The sequence below is a fragment of the Galleria mellonella genome, unplaced genomic scaffold, assembly GCF_026898425.1.
Source record: "Galleria mellonella isolate WM207_F2 unplaced genomic scaffold, CSIRO_AGI_GalMel_v1 utg99, whole genome shotgun sequence".
Taxonomy (NCBI): domain Eukaryota; kingdom Metazoa; phylum Arthropoda; class Insecta; order Lepidoptera; family Pyralidae; genus Galleria; species Galleria mellonella.
In genome coordinates, this window is record NW_026442184.1 from 1,156 (window position 1) to 19,357 (window position 18,202).

At 44.1% G+C, this 18,202-nt stretch overlaps 1 protein-coding gene across 1 annotated transcript; it reads left to right on the top strand.

Moving 5' to 3' along the window:
• Positions 1-3,072: 3,072 nt before the first annotated feature.
• LOC113511381 (uncharacterized) lies at positions 3,073-8,399 on the top strand. The gene is made up of 9 exons (XM_031909039.2): positions 3,073-3,775; positions 3,850-3,981; positions 4,076-4,198; positions 4,800-5,087; positions 5,202-5,365; positions 5,442-6,277; positions 6,365-6,594; positions 6,710-6,883; positions 7,164-8,399. The coding sequence occupies exons 1-9, from the start codon at positions 3,210-3,212 to the stop codon at positions 7,750-7,752; spliced, it is 3,102 nt and encodes a 1,033-aa protein (XP_031764899.2). The 5' UTR covers positions 3,073-3,209; the 3' UTR covers positions 7,753-8,399.
• The last annotated feature ends 9,803 nt before the right edge of the window (positions 8,400-18,202 follow it).

The following is an 18,202-nucleotide window of genomic DNA, read 5'->3' on the forward strand; positions in this document are numbered from 1 at the left end:
AATTCATTCAGTGCATCATTATTATATGGTTTCTTACCTGATAATTTAGTACAATCTAATTCCTCAATACATAGCCCTTCCAGAGACTTGACTCGACTTAGAGCCACGTATGCTTGTCCTTCCTCAAACCATTTTGAGCCCAAATATACTACTGCATGGTCGACGGTGCTGACCTGCATTTTATGGACGGTGAATGCTCATGACAAAACTAAGGGCAACATCCTTTTTTCAGCCGTACCATAATTGAATTTTGCTGGAAACTGTATGGCTTTAGGGTAAATAACGTGCATGCCGTCTGTGCCAAAGTCAATTAAAACTGATGATATATCTGTTTCGTACATTTGGGTTCGACGGAACTGAGGCCAAAAAGGTGTCTGAGAGTCAAGTGTCTGAGAGTCTAGTGTCTGAGTGTCTTGTATCCGAGTGTCCAGTGTCTGAGTGTCTAGTATCTGGATGTCTGAGTGTCTAGTGTCTAGTGTTTAGTATCTGAGTGTCGAGTGTCGAGTGTCTAGTGTCTGAGTGTCGAGTGTCTGAGTGTCGAGTGTCTAGTGTCTAGTGTCTAGTGTCTAGTTTGAGTGTCGAGTGTCGAGTGTCGAGTGTCGAGTGTCGAGTGTCGAGTGTCGAGTGTCTAGTGACGAGTGTCTAGTGTCTAGTGTCTGAGTGTCGAGTGTCTGAGTGTCTTGTGTCTAAGTGTCGAGTGTCGAGTGTCGAGTGTCGAGTGTCGAGTGTCGAGTGTCGAGTGTCGAGTTTCGAGTGTCTAGTGTCTGAGTGTCTAGTGTCTGGGTGTCTGAGTGTCAAGTGCCTGAGTGTCTTATATCCGAGTGTCGGAGTGTCTAGTGTCTAGTGTTTAGTATTTGAGTGTCGAGTGTCGAGTGTCGAGTGTCTAGTGTCTGAGTGTCGAGTGTCTGAGTGTCTAGTGTCTAGTGTTTAGTGTCTGAGTGTCGAGTGTCGAGTGTCGAGTGTCGAGTGTCAGGTGTCGAGTGTCGAGAGTCTGAGTGACTTGTATCCGAGTGTATAGAGTATGTGTGTCTAGGGTCTGAGTGTCTGAGTGTCTAGTGTCTGAGGGTCTAGTGTCTGGTGTCTGAGAATCTAGTGTCTGAGTGTCTTATATCCGAGTGTCGGAGTGTCTTGTGTCTAGTGTTTAGTATTTGAGTGTCGAGTGTCTGAGTGTCGAGTGTCGAGTGTCGAGTGTCTAGTGTCTGAGTGTCCAGTGTCTGAGTGTCTAGTGTCTAGTCGACACTAAACACTAGACGTTTAGTGTCGAGTGTCGAGTGTCGGGTGTCGAGTGTCGGGTGTCGAGTGTCGAGTGTCGAGTGTCGAGTGTCGAGTGTCGAGTGACGTCGAGTGTCGAGTGTCTGAGTGTCTTGTGTCTGGTGTTTAGTGTCTGAGTGTCGAGTGTCGAGTGTCTAGTGTCTGAGTGTCTAGTGTCCGAGTGTCTAGTGTCTGAGTGTCTTGTATCCGAGTGTCTAGTGTCTGTGTCTAGGGTCTGAGTGTCTGAGTGTCTAGTGTCTGAGGGTCTAGTGTCTGGTGTCTGAGAATCTAGTGTCTGAGTGTCTTATATCCGAGTGTCGGAGTGTCTAGTGTCTAGTGTTTAGTATTTGAGTGTCGAGTGTCGAGTGTCGAGTGTCTAGTGTCTGAGTGTCCAGTGTCTGAGTGTCTAGTGTCTAGTGTCTAGTGTTTAGTGTCGAGTGTCGAGTGTCGAGTGTCGAGTGTCGAGTGTCGGGTGTCGAGTGTCGGGTGTCGAGTGTCGAGTGTCGAGTGTCGAGTGTCGACTGTTGAGTGACGTCGAGTGTCGAGTGTCTGAGTGTCTAGTGTCTGGTGTTTAGTGTCTGAGTGTCGAGTGTCGAAGTGTCTAGTGTCGAGTGTCGAGTGTCTAGTGTCGAGTGTCGAGTTTCGAGTGTCTAGTGTCTGTGTGTCTAGTGTCTAGTGTCTGAGTGTCAAGTGTCTGAGGTCTAGCGTCTGAGTGTCTAGTGTCCGAGTGTCTAGTGTCTGGGTGTCTCAGTGTAGTCCTATTATTTGATACCCTATTGTGGTGGTTGTGGAAAAATATGTACCTAGTCCGCCATATTGGAACGGCGTCCATCTTGAATTTTAAATTTTGACATAATCATCGTGTTTTACTAGTGTATAAAATTTGATACCCATATTGCGGGGTGTGTAATCATTTTTGTATCGGCGGCCATCTTAGATTTATAATGTTATTGATTTTATTATATATTGTATTGTCATCTAAATTAAATGTGTGTACCAAATTTCAGATCAATCTGACAACGGAAGGTGCTTAAATTCCAATTTCTTACCGTCTAAAAAGCCCGTTGAACATGTAGCAGAAATGTAAAATTAAATAATAATAATAAAATAAAATACTTGATAATAACAATTCATGTGTATATAATAATTCAGCAATAATGTAGTGGCATTGCGGCTGGTATAATTCGTTCATGACATTTGGTCTAGTTTGTGTTTGAGGCGTGTCACCTCGCTTCTCTTTTTTCAGTTCGTCGATGAGAATTGACAAACGTCCAAAATATTAATTTCCGAAACAGTGGTTTACAACTATCATTATACCATGCATTACACATTGTATCATGCACTACTTTTGAATTATGAAATCTCTTTTCCCCCTTTTTTTGTTTTTTTTTTCTGTTCTGTTTTTTTTTATTTTCATTCTTTTATCTCTTTTACTGTGTATTATGTGTATGTTTGTATTGTAATTTGTGTGCTGTAAGTAATGGTAATAAATTATCTATCTATCAAAGTATTATTAATCTATAACTGAACACAGACGACACAATAGCCATGATTTGCAGTTAAAGCAGCTTCTGTAGAGTAAATATATTGAATTGTATGCGGCTGTATGTGATGTTGTACGTTGATACGCTATCAACGAGTAGAAGAGATCTATTTCATCGGTTTTCTTATTTCCAATTCCCGTGAAAATGATAGTATGATTATATTAATGTACGTTGTAAGCGAACATGTTTCTCTTCCAGCTGCCCTTCATGTCACAAGTAGTGGGCGGAAGAATCCGCTCCCGCTGACAGCGGAGATAGCCGCCGGCGGCCGCTCGGCGACCGGTGCCGTGTGTGTGACGGACTCGTGAGCATGAGGAAGCGAGGTGTTCGATAGCGAGCACGAGTGCGAGCTGTGCAGCGGCGAGCGGCGAGCGGCGAGCGGCGAGCGGCGAGCGGCGCGAGGCGCGTAGTGCGATGTGGGCGATGCGCGTGCTGCTGGCGCTGGCGCTGGCGGCGGTGCGCGGCGCGGCCGGCGGCTGCGGCGTGGCCGAGTTCGCGTGCCGCAGCGGGGAGTGCGTGCGGCTGGACGCGTACTGCGACGAGCGGCCGCACTGCGCGGACGGCAGCGACGAGCCGCCGCACTGCACCGTGTGCAACCGCACGTACTACGGGCGCGCGGGCGTCGCGTACGCGGTGGCGGTGCGCCAGGCGCCGCGCGCGCCCTTCCTGTGCCACCTGACGTTCACGGCGGGCGGCGGCGCGCACGGCGACCTGGTGCAGCTCGCGTTCGACAAGTTCCGCGTGGGCCGCTACGAGGCGGGCGCGCTGGACGGCTGCCCGGACGGCTACATGCAGCTGTCCGAGCTGGGCCGGCCCTTTACCGGCGGCTCGTGGTGCGGCGAGGCGGACGGCGCCGCGCTCTACTACAGCGAGACCGCCACCGTTACCGTCTCCGTCAAGTTATTCCGCGCGCGGCTCGGCGAGCCGTTCGGCTTTCAACTGCGATATAAATTTCTGGCTCAGCGAGACGCCGTAGTCAGGTATATTTTAGTCCATGAATTATTCATGTACGTAAAAATGTTTTCCTATTTCTCTACATTACTTATGCACACAGATTCGGGGCGATGGAAGCACCCATAGAGCGTGGCGCGGTTTCCCCGGGCACTTACTGTACGCGTACTTACGAGGAGTGCCATCGGAAGCCCTGTCGACTTCAGAGTCCTAATTATCCCGGCATGTATCCGAGGCATGTATTATGCAAAGCTATGTAATGGATATATACACTCGTAGATTATTAAATTTGCAGTAATATGAGAATTATTTATTACTTCTTTCACCAGGAACGTTACATGTTACTGGAGCTTGCGTCAGAAGGATATACCTACGTGTAAACATGCGATGATTTCGGTTCGACAGGAATACTCACACAAAATGCAAATAAAACGCTCCATATCAATGGCTAGGTGAGTTGTGTTATTTTAATACATATTCGTATATAGATAGAGTAGTTAGACGTTTTATAAAATTGTATGATTTAAACTCTGAGTACCCGCGGTTCACTCATTTTCAGATATTTTGTCATGTATTAACATTTTGTGTATATTGCCCTTTTTTTAAACACTGTTTATGTTTTTTTTTTATAACAATTCTATGAATTTTAAAACCATAAGACAATATTCATTAATATATACAATTCAAAGGTTTCGACAGAAATAGTAAAAATAGATATGCGCGATTTACAATAAACAACATTTAATACAGGTTTCATTAGTCGGCTTTTAGTAACGTACATTAATAGTAATTTCGCTGATAGTAGACAAAGGTCTGACCTGAAAAGCATTTGAGGTGGATATTAACGTAAATAAATAGTCGAAGAATGCTAAAAAAAAAAAAAAAAAAAATGGGTTTTTGAATTTCTTCAGTTACCAGAAGAAAATTGTAAAACCGTACCTTTGTCATATTTGTATTTCGTACATATAGTATGAAAAAAAAAAAAAAAAAAAAAAAAAAAATATAGATCATTCTAATATATTATAACAACATATATTGTATATTCAAATCCAGTTTAAACAAAACTGGGCGGGTGGTGCGTGCATGGCGAGAGTGCACGGGCGAGCGAGACCGCCTCATATTCTACGATGGGGCATCTACTGACGATCCGGTGCTGGTGGAGTACTGCGGCGGCGACTGGCTGCCACGGGTCACGTCGCGCGGCCCTGAGATGCTTGTCGCCTTCCACTCGTCACCGTTCAGTGCACCCTTGAGGCCTGCCGTTCCAGCGGCGCCTCTTCGTGGTTTTGAGTTAGATGTTGACGTAGTGTTTGCAGATTCAGATTCACTTGATTATGCGAGGTGAGCGATGGTTTCCAGCTGAATTGTATAAATAATTCTACGTAATACTTACATTTAATGAGATAATTTTAAAACACAAAAAGTATTGTCTGATGATGCTAACATTTTTTGCAGAGAAGCGCGACGCTGCGAGTTTCATGTGAAAGCATCGTCATCCGAGGAGGATACGAACTCGACGCTCGCAAGCGGCGGACGCGGCAGGCGAGGACGACTACGTGCTCCCGCTCACACGTTACCTCCCAACACTACCTGTACATGGACATTTCACGGACGTCCAGGTCAGTATATTGTAATGAAAAATATTTAAATTTTGCCTATATTTGATATAAAATTAAATAAACAATATTTCCACAGGGGATCTTGTTTGGATCTATTTCTCCAGCTTTACACATTACTCGTTAGTTGAACCACGTCGAATTGAGAGTGGAGAACGAGAGGAAGAAAATGGCAATGGACCTCCAATGCCACGGACTTTGCCACCCCCTACTGCGGGGCGTGAGGGTCGTGAAGGGAGTGGTGTTTGTGCAGTAGAGTTGCGCATCTGGGATGGTGGAGGAGCAGGTGAAGCAGGCGCTTTACTGTTAGGTCACTATTGTGATGTGGCGCCTGCTTTATGTGCGCGAGCCGCACTCGCTAACGCTACGAGGTCACCGCGTCCTTGTGCACCGCCGGACGGTTATGTATCAGCCGCGCCACTGTTATCCTTGGCTGCAACTTCTTTACCAGGAACGGCTACACATCCTCTTGCATTCGCTCTACATTATGAATTCATAGATGCACGGTTAGAAGGAGCTCCATTGCTGGACAACGGAAGAGGAACTCGTGCTATACCAAGCGAATGTGCACGTATATTGAATATACCGGGTGCTTTTGCTTCACCACGCAACGCTCTTTGGTTTGGACGTGGAGGAGCTCGCAGGCTACGCTGTATATATCGACTTCAGGCACCCAGTGGCCGTATCGTACTTGATTTGACTGCGGCAACTTTCGGTCGGGAACCAATGTGTTCTACACGATCCGATACACTGACGGGGCGGTCCACTTGTGTGGTAGATCCAGTGGAACCACGATTGGAGGCGGTCGATGCGGATATGTCAGAAAATGAGTTTAGTGATTTAGATGATGATATGGAAGTTCCATTACGTGTTCCACATCTTCGAATATATGAATCACCATGGCCAGGATACAGGGTGAGTGTAGCGTAGTAAATTAAAACAATATTTTTTAACTCAAAGAGATCAAACAAGGGCTGTATAACGTAACATTTTATGTTGCAGGTTCCAATAGCTTGTGTGTGCGATAATAGTAGCACACCATTGCGATTAGAGTCAGCGGGAGGGGCGCTAGAGTTAGAGTTAGTGGCTAGATCGCTATTACCAGCCGAAGACCACAGGCATGTGCAATTCCGAGGCACGTGGTCCCATGTTTCTGGATATTCACCACCATGTGCTGCACGTCGACGTTTACCACCTCCCGGACAAAGAGTTCATTTGCTTTATCCTTATATGTGAGCATAATATAAATTATATTACAAATAATTGTTCCTGTATTTAAATATAAGTTTAATTAACTTATATTTAGATATTACAGTATTTTTACGTTTTATTATGTTTATTATACAGAGACAACAGCATGTCGGAATGCGAGGAAACTCCGTTTTTACTGGCGGCACGTGGTAATCGGTCTGTGTTTTTGCGTGTCTGGGGTGACGAGTTGCCGGCTACGGTGGCCAACTCTGACCCTCCTCCATGTCACACTTTGAATCGTATCCTCGTCTACGAAGCTCATAGTTCTCGGTAAGTAGCGTCAGAGTAGACTCTTGGAAGTACGCCTAAGTTCCAGTTACGTCCCTTCTTAGTACTGAAGTTATTCTTAAAGCAATCATTAAAATTGGTCCAATGCTGGAAATAGTCCATATAATAGTATCATGTTGTAGAATTTATTGTATCATTACGTTTTCTGTATAGTCTACTACTCGTATTTTATATATGTGGGAATTTTATATATTCAGTAGATTTGATTAAGTTTCAGCTTCAATGATAGTATGCATTGAGCCAGAGTAATGGTTGCGGACAGGCTGGTGCGCACGGTGTGCCCGGGCGGCGCGGAGGCGCGCGCCGTGCAGGTGTTCACGGACGACTGGTGGGGGCGCGGCGCGCGGCCCGCGGCGCTGCTGCTGGTGTGGGCGGCGCGCGAGCCCGGCCGCGCGCACTTCGCCTGGATGGAGGTGTGGCGCGCCGGGCCCGCGCCCGCGCTGCAGCGCCTCGCCGCCGCCGCCGCCGCCGCCGCCGCCGCCGCCGCCGCCGACGCCTGGCCCAACGCGTCCGCGCACTGCGCGCACCCCTGCGCCGCGCTCGGCGCCTGCATGGAGGCCGAGCTGTGGTGCGACGGCGAGCCCGACTGCCCGGGCGGCGGCGACGAGGCCGGCGGCTGCGGCACCGGCGCGCGGCTGCTGGCCGCGCTGGCCGCGCCGGCGGTGGCGGGCGCGGCGGCGGGCGTCGCGGCCGCCGCCTCGCTGCTGGCGCTCGTGTGCGCGGCGGCGCTGCGCCGGCGGCGGGCGCGGCGCGCCGACAAGCAGCTGCTCGGCGCGCTGGCGGCCGGCCGCCGCCTCACCGAGGAGCTGCTGTACGACGCGTCGCGCGCCTCGTCCGCAGCGTCGTCCTGACGTCGCGAGCGCTCCGTCGAGTACATCCACGTGGACCGCGAGACCACTGTGTGACGGAGCGCCGCCCCTGCACGCCCCGTGAGCCGCGCCCGTCTGTGCGTAGCGTGCGCGCGTGTATATAGCGACCCTGTACCATATTACGCGGCGCGGTAGTCGAATGCGGCGACGCCCGCGCGCGGCGTGGCGTCCCCGTGTGATATTATAAACTGTGTGTCACTCTGTTCCTCGTTACTGTGTTACGTTCTTTGTTACGTTGATACTTTGTGGATTTGTTACTACTAAAAGTGATTTTTACGTACTATTGTTTTTGAATCACGCCCGTCTCAGACCGCGAGCGCGCCCGCCGCCACAGCGGGGGCGCCGGGCGACGGATCGACACCCTCGAAGCGTGCCATATTCCTTTATATTATTCTCATACAGAATGATCGTTCCGAATGTGTTCTCTTCAACTTATTGTATCTTATTAAAACGAAACTTAGCGACAATTGATATTGAGTTGAAATTAGCGCACAACGAAATGACCCTTCACTCTGTATGCAATAATAATGCGTATTGTGTTTATCATTGATGAACTGTCCCGTCCCTCGTTTCCACCTAATTTATGGAACGCCAAATAAACACAGTTCAAATTTACGAACTAAACTGAATGTAGTTTTATTTACTGGCGAGCTGACGGTGTGTACTACCTATATAGCTACTCGTGTTTACAATATGCTGACATACATTTACACAGGTATATTAAATAGCTCTAGGTGTGTAGTATGTCGTCGTGATTGATGCCACTTAGAGAACTTCGTAGACATGCGACTATTGAAAACACAGAAATCTTTAAATTGATTGCACGGGAACTACTTGTAGTATAAAATTAACCTTAGAAAATGCCCTAAACGGCGAATCTGGTCAGGTATTTATCATAAAACCTTTTTTATGGAAAAGTATAAGTATTTTCTAAAAATATCAATAATGCTAAGTACCTAGTTACTTTGAAAACTCACGAAACTAAGGGACAAAGCTCAGCGTGCATGTTCATCTAAATGAAATACTCACATCAATCAATCACAAACTTTTGATTGCTATAACACATGCAAGTCCGTGAAGGTACAACTGTGATAAAATGCTTGTTTGCCACCTCAGTGGTATAAAAACAATATTGAATTGGCTGCGACCAAAAAGTCCTTCGTCTGCACAGGTCTAAATAACTAGTACAAAAAGAAATTGTTTAAAAGTTTTGTTACGAATGTCTGAAGTTATTTACAACGTAGAGAATAAAATAATTCCGCTATAGTAAAAAATTAAATAGTAAATACTGGCCACTGTGCGGCGGAGGCTTTAGAGCTGGTGCTGTCTCTCGATCAGAACAAACGCAACCTTCGCAGCCCACAAATGTCGGTACAACGATATTAAGCGGCTTTAAAAAGGACGTTGTCAATCCTATATTATTGTGTAACTGTTAATCCTGAACTTTTAGTTACAATATTGTTTCCTCCCGTTAACACAGTTTTAGTCTCGTTACGCTGTTATTCAAAGATGATAAAACTCGATACAAAGACACGCTAAGGCTGTTTACTAACTGACACACGTTACCTCTGTAAACAAAGTATGTATAATTGAATCACAATTCGCACCCATCGATACGTAGGTAGTTCGGTCGTTAAATAGAATATCAAATTGTTTTGAAAATGGTGTAAAATGTTTTTTCCATTACGCAACTAGCGTTGCGGAGTGCGGGGACGGAGAACGGCGAACGAGAGCGGATGATAAATTCGAATTTATCAACGCGACGAATGACGGATGGAACCGAGCAGTTTCACGCTTATTGACGGGGAAGAATCGTCGAAGTAAGAATAAAAACAATAATAAATGGCTCGGCTGGCGGTTGATTAAAGCCGCGCCACGTGGCTCGTGCGCCGCGCGCCCCTCCCTGTTATTATTCGCCTGAAACCGATTGAAACTTTTAAATTAGCCTTTCAGTTGGAGAGTTGAAAGCTTCATAAATGATAACGCTTTGTAATGCTCTACAAATAATTAGCTCCACGATTCGGGTCCATTTGGAAAAATATATTCATAATTTATTTAAATTAAACTGTATTCCCTAATAGAAACGGTTTTCTTAGTCGGTACTTCAATTGTAGCAAAACTAGTTATTTTTATTAAAAAGTTTACTGAATCGATTTTGATAAAATTTCTATGAAATCTTCATTGAGAGAGATTGGCGGAGAGCATAACACACTCGTCAATGGTTGTTACCAGAGGGAGACTTTGTACAAAAGTCGATTGCTTGGGTACCTCTGTCCCATTCGTGTTTCAACCGTGAAGCAGTTGTGTTTGCATGGCTGTGTTTCAGTTTGAAGAGTGGGATATGGCGTGAATTTACTGGGTACAGAGGAATAACACCTGAGTCCTCAGGAATGGCAACGCATGGGGAGTATCATGGGCGAAACAGTATACTGTGTTATGTCCATGGTACTGCTCATGTCTATAGGCGACGGTTACCACTTTCCATCAGGCGAGCCGTCAGCTTGTTTGCCATTCTAAGTTCTATAAAAAAAAAAACTGGTGTAGGCACTTCAGAATTATGTACATGATGGATACTCTCGCCTCAGCTAGTTGCAATATTGTTTTATATTAACTGTTATATGATGTGATATAATATGACGAAATCATACATTTTGCTGTGTTCGTGGACCGTGTCATAAGTCACGTTACCATATCACAAACCAAGTAAGTGTATCCTATTAAGTAGAAAAAAAATCTAAATTGGTTTATAAATTACAACCGAACTGAGAATTTCCTTCAATTTGAAGTCGGTTGAAAAGTAACGATAATTTAAACTTGGTAAAGATATATAAAATACTATAATATGGTAACGACTTTGTCGATTGGTAGATGAAATTTCTACGGCACGTACTCGTATAGTGGTAGCGGCAATAAGGCAGCGCGCGGGCCGCGTAGCTCCGTGATGCGTGCACTGCGCTGTCGTGGCCGCGGGCGACGCAAGTCACCCACTTGATATTAAGCGAGGATGCTACGGAGAAAATACAATACTACCTTACTGTCTGACTCGACCCACTGAAACTGCGTAGAGATGTTGCATTTCTGTGTGCGTCTGTGTCTGCGGGGAGTGCTCTGAGGAATTTGATTGAAATTGATACCTGTTGCTGATTTCTGACACCGTACAACCAGCCATAAAGTTTCATCCCAACCATCTGGAGTGGCAGTCTTCCACCGTGCATTTTTCTAGGCACTTTCTTCCACGCACAACCACTCATTAAATCAACTTTCAGTAGCATTATTTCCGAACCGATACGACATCATAACCTTCAAGAAAAAAGCATATTCCTTTTTAAAAGACCGGCAGTACTCCTACAATGCCTCTGGTGCTCATAGGCGGCGGTAGTCACTCACCATCTGGTGAGCCGCACGCTTGTTTGCCCCCTGTGTTGTAAAAAAAAAACAACTTCTATTCTATTCTGTTTTCCAAAAAAATTAAATTAATAACGTTCTTAATGTTGTATACTTGTACATATATATCTTTTATAGTATCACGATCACGACATGATACTCGTATTATCATTCAAAACCATCTTAGTCTGACGAAAGCAGCTTGCGGCCAACACGAGACAAAACGTTCTGTAATAAAAAATATATATATAATCAACAAAATCGGATCACACATATTCTACAAAATACAGTCGAATTGAATTGTTTAATTAATTATTTATTAATATTAAGTCAAACAAAAAGAGTTCCTAAAACTTAAAAAAAAAAAAACTTATAAAAAATATATCTTATAAGAAAATTCGATGACGAGAATTGACATAGTAAAAGGTAGGTCATCAATCAATAGCTGATCATCAAAATCAAATGGAACAATTCTTTATGGACGGTAAAATACACAGAAGGAGGATGCAAACTTATTAAAAAAGTTATTAAATACATGAAAGTGACGAGTCCGCCGGCCGTGTAGGTGGGTGAGTGCTCGTGTGGTATTCTTGGTGTGGAGATGCACTTATTTGTCAGATGTGACGATGAGTCCTTGACATGCGGCGCGTCACGTCGCGGCGGCGGCGGCGGCGTTCACGCTCGCGTGGGTGGCGGGATGGCGGTGTGGGAGGGAGCGCGCGGGTGGGGTGGGGGGGGGGGGGGGAGGTAGCTCGCTCGAGTGCAATCACTCAACGTCAATATTTGCGTTCGTATGCAGCAGTCGCGTCTGTAACGTCTTCACAAATTCTATGCGATCCAAACGTAAGGTCACATGTGCACGTGTGTGGTGAAGCCATTACCAATAATGTACTGTGCCCTGTATACACAGACCGTTGTCACGTACCAACGTTTAAAAAACAACAATAATAAATAATAACATACCAATATTATAAAGAAATGAAATGATATTTATTTGCCAGAAACATTGTAGATAAGATGTTGCATTTGTCAAGCTTACAAGATGTCGAAATTCGTATCTTAGGTAATAATATTATAATGCTTGGAATTATGGAGTATCAAGCGAGCTGTCGGACTGCTTGATGGACAGTGGTAGCCGTTGCCTGTAGATATGTACAGTGCAATGTTCATTATAAAACTGCGAAGCACATGGGAGTTATAGTAAGTTACTATAGCTTAGAGGTATGTTGCTGCGGTGCCTACGTACTCTATTTTATCGTAATCTCACAGTCGTACAATACAGCTGCTTTACGGCAGAACTACGACATCATCATACAACATGGGTACAGAAACAAAAAAAATACAGAAATAAATAAAAAATAAGATCTTTTGTTTCTGTTGCAATAAGTAGGCATTTATGTGTGTGTATTACAGACAGATAGTGCGACAATACTCGTAGTGTGCGGTTTTAACAATTGAAAATTTATTTTATTTACATTTGAACGAAATTGAGCGAAGTTTGTTGAGATATGAAATAATATTTATTGTGTATGCGTAAATGACACAGCGAAGATAAAGGAACAAGGGGAGAGAAGGGCAGAAAAGAATACAACCGAAGAATTTTCAGAATCAGCAACGACGGCTTGTAGTTCGCTGCTCGTCAGTGCGCCGCGACGCGCCGCGGAACGATGCGCTCCATTGACCTGAAAATATATTTTGGTTGAATTAGAACACGAGCAGTATTATTATCCTGATAGCAACAGAACTATCAGTATAAACTTATGTAACTTGCTTGTTACAAATTGCTTATAAAAATATAGTGTGAATTTTTTTTTATTATTTTTGCAGAGTTTTAAGATAAGCAGATATCGATTCGTAAAAATATTGACTACTTACTAACAGAAGTTCGAAGTTCGCGGCTCTACCCGTATCTTATTTTGTATACACCTGTATACTTGTACACCAAATTTTAAAGAAATCTGTTCAATAAAATATTTAAATATCCACACATTTTACACTTTCAGACCTATATTATTCGCTAGCTGGCTTCATTAGTATTACAGCTATAAAGTTAAAGAGAAACGAACTAGAAACAAAATGGTAAACGTAAATATTATGTATAATCGGAAACAAACTGCAATAATCATTGGATATAATGACGATGTACAGTAATCACGCGATGGGGAGCATTCACCCACGCTAATACTACTAGTACTAGCACGTTAGTATTTGGGAAACTGCAATATGGCAAGTAGAGCTCTTAACATCAACTGATGGAAAGAAAGAATTGACGAAAGAACACCGCGTTGTCTGCTACTAACATTCTCTCGTACAAGCCTCTAGGTTCTCCAGGTGCAATAAAATGTAAGCCCAAGCAAAGTATTTACTGTGTAGACTCAGTGAGAATATAAACAGACTACGCGCGAGTACATCAGGCGGATCATAAGCTTGATTGAAGCCTTATTAATAGAAAAAGTATTATAAAAATACATAACATGGACGGGGAAAGTGGCGAGAGATATTCAACCGCTTGGTGTGGAGTTCAAGTATATCAAGTTGTACTCTTTATTTGTATACAAATGGTCCTATTATTTTATTACTACGAAGTATAATATGTGAAAACTTGTAAAGATATTTCTTGTTATTGGTTACTTAAACAATGAATAGTTTTTAATGAAACTAGATACTACTCTGGATTAAGTAAACTTCAAATCATATTCTAGGAACCCGTATGGGTATTTTTTAGTGGATGATAATGTAATGGTAGCCTCGTCTGCGTTTACGGTATACGCTAGCGGGGCACCAGTGAGGGACGATAGGTGAACTAGAAAAGGCAGGACAGCTCATTGCGATAAATGCACCTTGAAATCAACACGATGGTTTCCAGTTGGGACCACGTAGAGGTCGACCTGCCAGGGTATATTTTTTTTTAATGGAAGATAATGAAATAGCAACCCCGCCTGCGCTATCGGTTTACACTGGCGAGGCACCAGTGAGGGATGATTGGTGAGGTAGGTCAGTTAGTCCATCGTGACGAATTTAACAATAATATAGTCACAATAGTTTCCAGGGGGAACCGCGTGGAGATCAGATAGAGTATATTGATAGTAATGGAGACCAACTGCCCCATTACTACCAATCGATAGGACATATTGCTAGCAATAAGTATTACTAACAGTCCTTTTTCCCCCCTTCCCCCTCGACTATATAGGTTTTTTTTTAAAAGTGAAAATGGAACGGCAACTTCGCCCGCGCTAACGGGATACGTTGGCGGGGCACCAGTGAAGGGTGATCGATGAGAATGAAAACAGGCCAGTTAGCCCATCATGACGATTTCATCAGGAATTAACCATGATAGTTTCCAGGGAGAACCGCGAGAAGGGCGACCTGGTTGGATATATTGCTAGCAATGGGATTTTTAGCCTCCATTAAACCATTTCTTTGCAACTGCTCACTGCGGTGCGGAGTAAACACCAGTAAGTCCACAATAGTACGGTGAAATTAAAAGATTACCTGAGCCGATTCAGAGAGAGTACATTTGTCTGCATTAATATTTATTTAATTACGTTCTTTATGTGCTGTGAGCCGCGGCGCCGCCTCCGCGCCCGCCGCGTCTCGCCGCCGCCGCCGCCGCCGCCGCCGCCGCCGCCGCCACTGCCGCGACCTCCGACGCAGTACGCACCGGCAGGATTACAATACAATTATATGGATTTACCTTTCAATTGGAAAGTGGATTAACATTGACGAGTTTCGAAAGAATACGCTTTAATTAGTAACATCGCTGCTTTTTTAATGAAACTCATTAAATGAATACTAATAAGAGACATTCCATATAAGCGACGCAAGTTTCTATGGTATAAAGTAACATAGTGTTGTGTTTACCTAGTTGTAACGTGCTCTTCATCTAGACGTGTTCGTTGAGTTCACATCGTGGATATAAGTAAGTAGTAAGTGCCCGCACACGTGTCTGCACGAGTAGCTACACAATAGAGGACAGTTGGGGAGTATTCATTAAAATATATGTATTTGTTGGTGACAGGGGCACGGGACGTCTGCCGTGTTTCACACGTCACAGACGCTGAATAAATTCAATTAACACCGCAAGCGGTGAATATTTGTTTTGTGTACGCCTACACGTACATATGTAAGTACATATGTGAAGGTACACACGAGTAGTGAGTTCGGTGCTCGCGCGTGCCCACCCACAATGGAGACGCAAGCTGCCAGTTATGGAATTTAAATTTTAAATAAACGAGCGCAGTAATGTTACGTTACAACGTACAAATTTGCAAAATCATTATATTCACTCCTAATATTTTTTTCTTCTATAGATTTTGGAAGGAGGTAAATTCTAAATGGTGTATTATACACCCTACCAGGTCGACCTCCACGCGGTTCCCTCTGGAAACCATCGTGACTAATTTATGATTAAATTCGTCACGATGGGCTAACTGACCTGCCTATTCAACTTCACCAATCAATCTTTTCGTCAATCGTTGTATCTGCATGGCTGTGTTTCGGTTTGAAGAGTGGGATATGACAGTGAATTTACAGGGTACAAAGGAATAACACCTGAGTTCTCAGGAATGGCAATACATGGGTGGGGTATCATGTTTGAAACAGTTTACTCTGTTATATCTATTACATATATATACAGGGGACAGTTACCACTTTCCATCAGGTGAGCTATCAGCTTGTTTACCATACTAAGTTGTATAAAAAAAATGACCGAGACAGTTGTTATTTTAAACACAAAAATTGGGCCACAAACGTTCCGCTGGGAATTGGCGGTTATATCTTCTAATCTACAACGCTCGCTTGTTATAATTGGCTATAAGTTAACCGTACTAGTATCCCTCGTACAAACTGCGCATTCATACTGTCATTACTCGTCAAGTGGGATACGTAGGTAGTGTACTTTAATGATAGGGCTCAGGGCGAGGCGAGCGGCGACCGTGTCCTTCGTAATTGAATATAAAGTTAATGAAAGAGCAACGCGGCCGCGTGGCCATCACTCCCGGACACCGAAATACGCTAATTACCCTCGGACACTGGCCGGGTGGGCAGCAGAATTATGTCGCATTACATTATAATATACTGGTACATATAGAAATAATATTTAATGTAAACTTACGTACTTAGCTAATACTACCAGGATAGAGTAGCGTTGGGTGAGATTCGTAACATTAAAGTGGATAACTGGTCCAAATATTAGTGAAATTGTAGCATGTTAATGGGGCTCTTTAGAAAGGACGTATTATGATTTCTTCAGGGTCGGCAACGTGCATGTGACAGCTCTGTTGCAGGCGTCCATAGGCTAAAGTGACCGTTTATCTTAAGATGTTTTTTTTATAAATGATAATGGAGTGGTTACCTCGTCTGCTCTATGGGTATATATTGGTGAAGTACTAGTAAGGGATGACAGATGATGATGAATTCAACAATAAATCAGTCAGGATAGTTTCCAGGGAGAACCGCGTGCAGGTCGACCTGATATCGGTATCGGTATATTGCTAGCAATGGGATTGCTAATCTCCATCACTCTCTCCTATTATCCCATCTCTCCCCTCATAAGATGGGTTAAATGCTTACATACCACTTTTACAGTACAAAAAAAATATAGTTCAGGCATTACTTTGGGCAATGTCTTTGCTTTTTGGTGGAAATAAATTATATTATTTCTCCAGTTACGTTGGAGACCTTAAACGGAGCTCACCAGAATGAGCGCACGTTAGATTTTAATAAGGACACAGAAAATTGTCGACTAAAATTCAATACAGACTCCGAGACGGCTGGTCATGGTAGTTATTTGAAAACAATTGAAAGAGAAGACGCGTCTTAGATTTATTCTATATCCGGACGAAGATTACGGAGAGAGACGTGATGCCGGGTCGCGTCCACGTCAGGGGCGCGCGCGGCGGGCGGCGGGGGCCGCGGCGGAGGAGGAGGAGCGGTTGGGGCGTGCAGCTCTCTAGTTAATGTGTTTAACGAAGCGCCGCGGATCGAACCCTTCAGCCGTCGGCGGCGATCACGTGAAATATCCGGCGTTATCGATATCTTATTCTTAGCGGATAATTTGCACGTAAAGTATTTGACTGTCAATACGAACATTTAGTTCACGGGGGAAATTTAATTTGCTCTCTTATACGCAGGAAAATTGTATAAAAATATTTTCGAAAAACAACAACTGAGACCTTTATTGAAAACCAATAAGAGGTTTACAATAACAATTATGAAGGCAGTAGATAATGTCATTTTCTTACTGTCATATTAAAGCTACCGAAGTTCAAGGTACTCGTAGTTCAGAAGACGATTAGAAATTATTACTACATTGTGTAGTCCGCCTCACCCGCCAGGTTTGGATTTTACGGCACTGGTTGTTGGTAAGGTCACCTTATCGGATATTTTTTTGAGCGCAAAGAGATGGAGATTAATCCCGTTAATAAACATTGTTAGAGTCAAACTCGATAATATAAAGAGCCGTATTTAAGTACGATTTAAAGCGCCACTAAGTTTTTCGCTTCATTCGTTTTTGACTTCATTTTCTATAATTTTGTAAAATCATTTCATCATTAAACATCTTACAAATTAATTAAAAATTGATCCGTCGTCTTCATTATAATATAATTTTGTCGCGGCATCCCAGAGATGACTCCGATGACTCCAGAAATTTCCCACATCTTAACCGCAGTTTTAACAATATCCGGAGCAATTTACACGTCACGTCACGCAGTCAAGGATGAAATGACAGTTATATGACACGAGGCGCAAAGTTTGCACATTCGGCGACGCGGCGCGTGTGCCCACCATTAGATAAAGCCGACTTGTACTGCTACACCTCCCCCCCCCCTCCCACTCCTCCCCGCCCCTGCTCCGGCCAGTCGGCTAAGTTGCCGGCCGAGGACACACCGGCGACACGCCGTCACTGTTATGTCATTTATGGTATAGGGATTTGTTTTTATGTAACCTGGAATGACGCACAAGCTGGAAACCCATCTGATGACAATGAGCACCATGGACATCACAGAATGCATTCTGATGCCTCCCTCACGTGTTGCCAGCTCGTTCC